At 59.6% G+C, this 6,795-nt stretch overlaps 2 protein-coding genes across 2 annotated transcripts in view; both read left to right on the top strand.

Moving 5' to 3' along the window:
* The window catches only part of CAPN5 (calpain 5), a 34,351-nt gene that overhangs the window by 12,081 nt on the left and 15,475 nt on the right, over positions 1–6,795 (top strand). Inside the window, exon 5 of the mRNA XM_014540363.1 lies at positions 323–844. Within this exon, the coding sequence (XP_014395849.1) occupies positions 323–844 (522 nt within the window). The remainder of the gene's footprint in view (positions 1–322; positions 845–6,795) is intronic.
* Positions 101–985, top strand: OMP (olfactory marker protein). Its single transcript, XM_005867035.2, has one exon. It carries the CDS (start codon positions 371–373, stop codon positions 860–862), a length of 492 nt encoding a protein of 163 aa, XP_005867097.1. The 5' UTR covers positions 101–370; the 3' UTR covers positions 863–985.

Genomic DNA, 6,795 nt, shown 5'->3' with positions numbered 1-6,795 from the left:
GGTTTCAGTGCTCCCTTCTTCACAAACAAGCCGCTCCCAGCCCATCCGTGGTAGTCAGGGTGGTTGCCACAGCAGTTGACATCAGCCATCTGGTCCCCGAGGAGCCTGTCACCCTCCCGCCTGCCTGCAGTGCCTCCATTACCGCTTGTTCAAGGAGTGGAGAGGAGGCATTTGGGGACTCCCGCCCTCATACACCCCCCATTTTGAGGACTGGGTGGAGCTGGGAGGGCCCAGTGGCCAAGAGGGGAGAGGAAGAGGGGAGGGAGGAAGGGTAGGCGGGGCCCCTCCTTGGTGGCCTCTTGCCTGGGCGGGGAGGCCCCAGCCCACTCGGCTCCTGGACCGCGGCAGAGGCAGCAGCAGCACCTGGACCATGGCAGAGGACGGGCCGAAGCAGCCACAGATCAGCATGCCGCTGGTCCTGGATGAGGCCCTGACCAAGCAGATGCGGCTGCGCGTGGAGAGCCTGAAGCAGCGCGGGGAGAAGCGCCAGGACGGGGAGAAGCTGCTGCGGCCGGCGGAGTTCGTGTACCGCCTCGACTTCATCCAGCAGCAGAAGCTGCAGTTTGAGCGCTGGGACGTCCTGCTGGACAAGCCGGGCAAGGTCACCATCACGGGCACCTCCCAGAACTGGACGCCCGACCTCACCAACCTCATGACGCGCCAGCTGCTGGAGCCCGCGGCCATCTTCTGGCGCATGGAAGGCTCGGATGCGGTGGATTGGAACGAGGCCGACGCCCTGGAGTTCGGGGAGCGCCTGTCGGAACTGGCCAAGATCCGCAAGGTCATGTACTTCCTCATCACCTTCGGCGAGGGCATGGAGCCCGCCAACCTCAAGGCCTCCGTGGTCTTTAACCAGCTCTGAGGCAGCTGCCCACTGCTGCCCCCTGCTCTCGCCCATCTGCCCTGCCCCCTGCCCCCGCCCCCAGGTGTGTATTTGGGGACCTGTTTCTAGTTGCTGTCCTGTGCTCAGCGTGGCCGGGACCCCCAGGCCTGTGTCCTCCCTCCTCTCCTCTCCTGGTGCGGGTGCTCCTGCTCAGGGAGGAAGATGCCAAGGCTCTGTAGTCTAGAAGCTGCTTGTGCTGTAGACCCGGAGGCCAGGCCGGGCTAGTGCGGGAGGATGGAGCGTCCGTGGGCACTGCCTTCTCTGTGCCTCACTGTCGGGAGAGAGACTGAGGGAGACAGACACAGACACAGACAGGGATCCGAAGAACCAGCCATCAGCTTCCTCTGCAGACGGGGAGACAGAGATGGAGACAGCAGAGCGGCTCCTCGGGAATCCAGCAAACAGGCATTTGCTGCCCGTCCGGCCACATCCAGGAAGGGGCTGCCCCTGGTCTGGGCCTGGTGTGAGCGCCTCGGGGGCAGTGAGGACTGGCTGGCACGCTGGAGGCTCTTCGGGCCAACCTTCTTGCTCTTCTGAGAATGACTGCAGGAGGGAGCGTGAAGGGGAGCATAAAAGTCATGGAGAGATGACCTGTCTATACATATGCATATACACTGAGAGAGAGCACGCTGCCTTCACATGGATATATTCTAGAGTCTATGCCTGCCCTGTGGTCAGACCGGACCTGAGATGATCTATGATAGGATTGCCCAGCTGGCTCACGCCCGGCCCGTAGCAGGGGCTTGGTCAGCATGACCTTAGGGAGCGGGGCTTCCTGAGCTGGGAGGCTCTGAGGTTCATACTGTGAAGGGGGAAAGTGTAGTATAGGGGTTTCCCTCTGCCCCGGGGGAGCTGGGTGGAGGGGTCCAGAGCCCGGGAGCTGGGACGGTAGATTCTAGGGCCTTGGATGTCCCCGTTGGGACGTCAGCTTCCCAGCTCACTGGCCAGAGGAGGTGAGTGTGCCACCTGTGTGCCATCTCTGGCATCTGTGTGGAGCTGAGGGGTGGGGGCGGCCTGCCAGGGCAGTGTGATGGCCGATGGTAGAAGCGGGCTGCAGGGGGCCGCATGCTGTGATGGGAGGACACCGGCCTCAGGGGTCACTGGGCCCAATCCACCCGCCGAACAGGGAACACGAGACACCGTTATCAGCAGACTCAGTTCTGCTCCCCAAGCCTCACGCCCCTGCACAGGCCCAGCGAGCCCCCTTTGAAGGAGGGGCCTGGCCCGCCTGGCATCAGCTGAGGGCACCTCAGGAAGTGCCCCAACACCCTGCCGCAGGCCAGCCCTGGCTTTTGTCAGGGATGTGCCCTGTCAGGGACGTGCTGTGACATTTCCCTCACAATGCAGAGCCCTCAGGGGGTCGCAGGTCCTGGGAACAGATGCACTGAGAGGTGGAGGTCAGAGCCCTCCCCACTGGCCAGGGCTGCTGGCAGACGGGCCCCCACTTTGGAGGTGTGGGTGGAAGTCTGAATTCTTCAGGTGGGAGACTGGCTGTGGTGTGGGCTACGGTCCTTTGTAACGCGGCTCTGGCCTGTCCGGGATGTGCTTACAGTCCTGGCATTGCCTGCTTTGCTTCCCCACTGACTATTGGGGGGGGGCCAGGCCCCTGGGGCTGGCCCTGCCCCCTGCGTCTTTGCTTGCCCTCTCCCTGCAGCTCTGGGGACCCTCTTTGGCAGCCTGACTGCCTGTACCCCCACCCTGCCCTGTGCGTGACCCCAATAAAGCCAGTGAGCCCCTGCCTCTGTGGTGTGCAGTCTCTCGCCGTGAGCCACCCTCCCCTCAGGAGCTCTGCCTTAGCCCCGTCCCCTCACAGCCCAGAGCACCCCTCCCCTGGCTCCTCCCACACTCCCGACACCCCTCCTGCTGCTTCCTGGGATGAGGCCCAGCGTGGTCAGGTGACTGGCCCATGGTCAGGCAGCAGGAAGGAGTTTAGAACCAGGTCTCCTGACACCCACCCGGGAACCAGTGCCCCTGACGGCATTTTCTCCAGTGGCCCCAGACCAGCCTCTGTGTGGGGCCTGCAGAGCCGGCTGAGGCCATGAGGAGGCACCTTCTGGTTCAGGAGGTGGGGCCCTGAGGGGATGGGTGGGATGAACCTGGCAGGCGGCTGGGTGGATGCAGATGGGACAGGGGCATAGCTAGGGGGTGGGGTTAGGCCTGGGCCCAGGTTTCACCCGACCTCCTCACCAATTTGCTGCCTGTGCTCAGCCATCTCCCAGCCTCGGCCTCTCTGGAGGGGGCAAGCTGCTCCTGTGAAGTTCTTTCCGCCCTGCCCGCTGACCAGAGAAGACGGATATTTCACATCCCAGTGTCCCATCTGAGCCTTCCTCAGAGCTCTGGCCCTTGCCAGCTCTAGCTCACTCCCTGTTGGGGCAGAGACAGAGGCCTAAAGGAGGCAGCAGCCGGCCCCACATCACAGCGGGCGGGGACTGGGCTCTGGGTCTGTGGCCTCTGACTCCATGACATGCCCTCTGGGATGAGCAGAGGCGATGCCTCCACCTACCCGAGGGCTTGGTCTCGGGCGAGGCTAGTTCCTTCCCAGGGGCCACGGTCAGACCCTGCTTCAGAGCCCACACCGGGGGTTTTGCTTTCGAACAACCCCTGCTTCGAAAGGCTCCCCCCAGCCAGGTCCCACATGCCTGTTGTCCACCCAGAGCCCTCCGCAGAGCTCGGGCACACACCTGCGAGAGTCCAGGTCAGCCCCGCCCAGCAGGATTTGAGCCCAGCCATTTGGGTCGAGGTGGGAGTCCACAGGGAAAATCCTGGGAGCATCCAAGGGCCGGGGACACCAGGGGGGCGCTGTGGTGCACCCATTATGGGGCCCAGAGGTCTCTGAGTGACTCTGCAGTGAGTGCTGGTTCATGGGGTCCCCTGGGTGTGAGGGGGGAGGGCTCCAAATCCCACACAACTTCTACCTCGCCGCCTGGTCAGGCCAAGTGAGTGCCCCGACCCCTCAGGCCTCCCTTTCCCCATCTGCACAGGGGGCTGTTTGCCTTTCTCCTTTGTGGGGGTGGTTGACTGGTCACCTCGGCTCCCTCCCACCCCCGAGGTTTGTGAATTGTGTGCGTGCACCACGCACTCCGTACACCAACAGGAATGACCCTTCACGCGTGCACAGCCCTCCACAGTTCATACAGCACCTCCCAGGCCATGATCCGCCTTAGTGCCCACAACAGTCCTGGAGGGAGGGCAGGTAGGTGCGGGCACCAGAAAGGTGGTCCAGTCCAGACTCAGGTCCCTGCCGGGCAGCGCAGCTGGTGCTTGTCCCCGTGTGTCCCGGTCACCGTCAGCCGGGGCCTCGCAGAAGCCTGAGGATTGCCCTCTCAGGAAGACACAGCCGGCTGTGGAGCTGGGCCAGGCCCTGCCCGGGTGCTGGGATCCTGGCAGGAGTGAGACACGCCCTGCCCTCCAGGAGCTCCCCTCAGGGGGCAGGGAAGGAGGAGGAGCTGCCCGGTGGTGCCCAAGGGGGTGTGAGGTCAGGAGGCCCTGCAAGGTGCGGCTCAGCTATCCCCGAGGGACAGGGAGCAGGGCGGGTGCCTGCAGGAGCCACACATGCATAGCTGAGGTGGCTAATGCCTCACAGGGTGTGGGTTCTGTGGGGCCCCAGGGAGGCAGTGTGCAGGGGTGAGGTTGAGAGTCAGCACAGCCGCCCCTCACAGGCTTTGAATGCCTGGCCAGGGAGCCGGTGTCCCTGGTGATGGGTATTTCAACCGTAGACAGCCAAGAAGAGAGAGGCAGCCTAATGAGCTGCCTGTACCCATCCCTCTGCTTCAACAATTGTCAACTCACGGCCCATCTCTATTCCTCTCCCCCCCTCCCCCCAGGAACATCTGTATTACAACTGAATGACCAGAACATCCGGTCGACCAGTTGCTATGATGTGCACTGACCATCAGGGGGCAGATGCTCAACGCAGGAGCTGCCCCCTGGTGGTCAGTGCGCTCCCACAGCCAACCTCCCACAGCCAGCCAACCTCCCTCGGTCCTTACCCCTGATTGGCCCCGATTGGCCCAAATCGGCCCCAGTCGCCAGCCAGGCCAAGGGAAGACAGCCAAGAAGAGAGAGGCAGCCTAATGAGCTGCCCGTACCCATCCCTTCATTTCAACAATTGTCAACTCACGGCCCATCTCTTTTCCTCTGCCCCCCTCCCCCCAGGAAACATCTGTATGTATAAATGCCTAAGCAACCGTTATGACCAGACGACTGGCCAGTAGCTATGACATGCACTGACCACCAGGGGGCAGACGCTCAACACAGGAGCTGCCCCCTGGTGGTCAGTGTGCTCCCACAGCCAGCCAACCTCCCTCGGTCCCTATCTCTGGCTGCCCCAATCTGCAGATAGGCCCCAATCGCCAGCCAGGCCAAGGGACCCACCCATGCACGAATTCGTGCACCGGGCCTCTAGTATCATTATACTTCTGGATGCGTTTCTGGATGATAACGACTTGTTTCAAATAAAACAGGGAACCCTCACAGTAATAATATAACACAACTAAATTTTACACTAACTTTTTAATATCATCAAATACCCAGGAAATCTTCTGATGTACAATCTGTGCCATAAACGTGTGTGTTACAGTTCCTTTGTTCGAATGAGATCCAGGTCCGTCACTGCACTGGCTGCTCCCCCTTCACCTTTCAGTGTTTTCCTTGCAGTCTCTTTGCTGAAGAGCCGCCGTCCTGTGCAGTTTCCCGCGGCAGCAGGGCCCCCTTGGCGGCAGTTTTGCTTTCTGCCGTTTCAGTTACCCATGGTCAACCGTGGTCCGAAAATATTAAAAGGAAAATTCCAGAAATAAACAGTTCACCAGTTTTAAATTGAACGTTGTTCTGAGTAGCGTGGTGAGCTCTTGTGCTGTCCCCTCCCTCCCGCCTGGACGTGAGTCATCCCTTTGTCCCGTGTATCCTCGCGGGGTAAGCGGCCTGTCTGTTAGTCGCTTAGCGGCCATCTCGGTTTTCAGGTCAACTGTCCCAGCATCAAAGTGCTTGTCTCTTAACGGTGCCTAATGTATAAGCTGAGCTTTATCGTAGGTGTGCATGTATAGGAAAAAAATGATACAGGAACAATAGAGTTTACAGCTACTAAGTATAAACTTTTCCTAAATTGATATCTCACTCTGCCTGATTTATAACTTTAGCTTTATCGTAGGTCTGTGTGCACAGGAAAAAACAGAATACATAGGGTTTGGTACCAGCTGCGGCGTCAGACATCCACTGGGGTCTTGGAATGCTCCCTGCGAGGAGGCTAAGGCGGGGAGGGGCTCCTCTATCTGGATTTGCTGGCTTTGTTTTCATGGCTTGATCAGGTTCAGACTCAAATTCTCTTTGGCACAATCGCTTCACAGGCGATGGTCGCTCAGGAGGCGCGTCCTGTCTGGTCGTCTCTCTGTTCTGTGATGCTAGAAGCCATGATTTCATGAATCCAGTGGTTGCAAAATAGTGGGCGTCTAAAACTCTCATGTCTTTCTCATTTCTTAGCTGGAATTCATCCCCAGATATAAAGCTCCCTTCGTGTGCTATTGGTCCCCCCGTGGGACAGTTTGTGCGCAAAAGGCGGCACAAACCTCCCATTCTTTCCCTTAATGTTCCAGGCTCAAAAACATGAGTTGATTCCCTGCCATCCTCTGGTAGTGACTAATTGTTTGTGTTTCATCATGAGCTCATGGATGTGAATGTATTTGACATGTTTTCATCCATCGAAGTTGTTATCCTTATTGCTGCTCGGATTGGCCGGCCGTTGGAGCCTCTTCAAGTTGGTCCCGAATCCTTTGATGTGGCTCCAGGGGCTTTGGTTTCTCCCTTGATTTCGGGCTTGATCTGATGTTGTTAGGAAGGGAGTGGAGTTTGTGTGTCTGTGAAGTGCTCCTTCTCCGACAGTCTTATCCCCCTGGCTTGGCACCCCAGCAGATAGCGGG

The sequence above is a fragment of the Myotis brandtii genome, unplaced genomic scaffold, assembly GCF_000412655.1.
Source record: "Myotis brandtii unplaced genomic scaffold, ASM41265v1 scaffold244, whole genome shotgun sequence".
NCBI lineage: Eukaryota > Metazoa > Chordata > Mammalia > Chiroptera > Vespertilionidae > Myotis > Myotis brandtii.
This window is presented reverse-complemented; position numbering and strand designations above follow the sequence as displayed.

Excerpts from the sequence above, each read along its gene's own strand:
- OMP (XM_005867035.2), top strand. The coding sequence starts at position 371 with ATGGCAGAGGACGGGCCGAAGCAGCCACAGATCAGCATGCCGCTGGTC.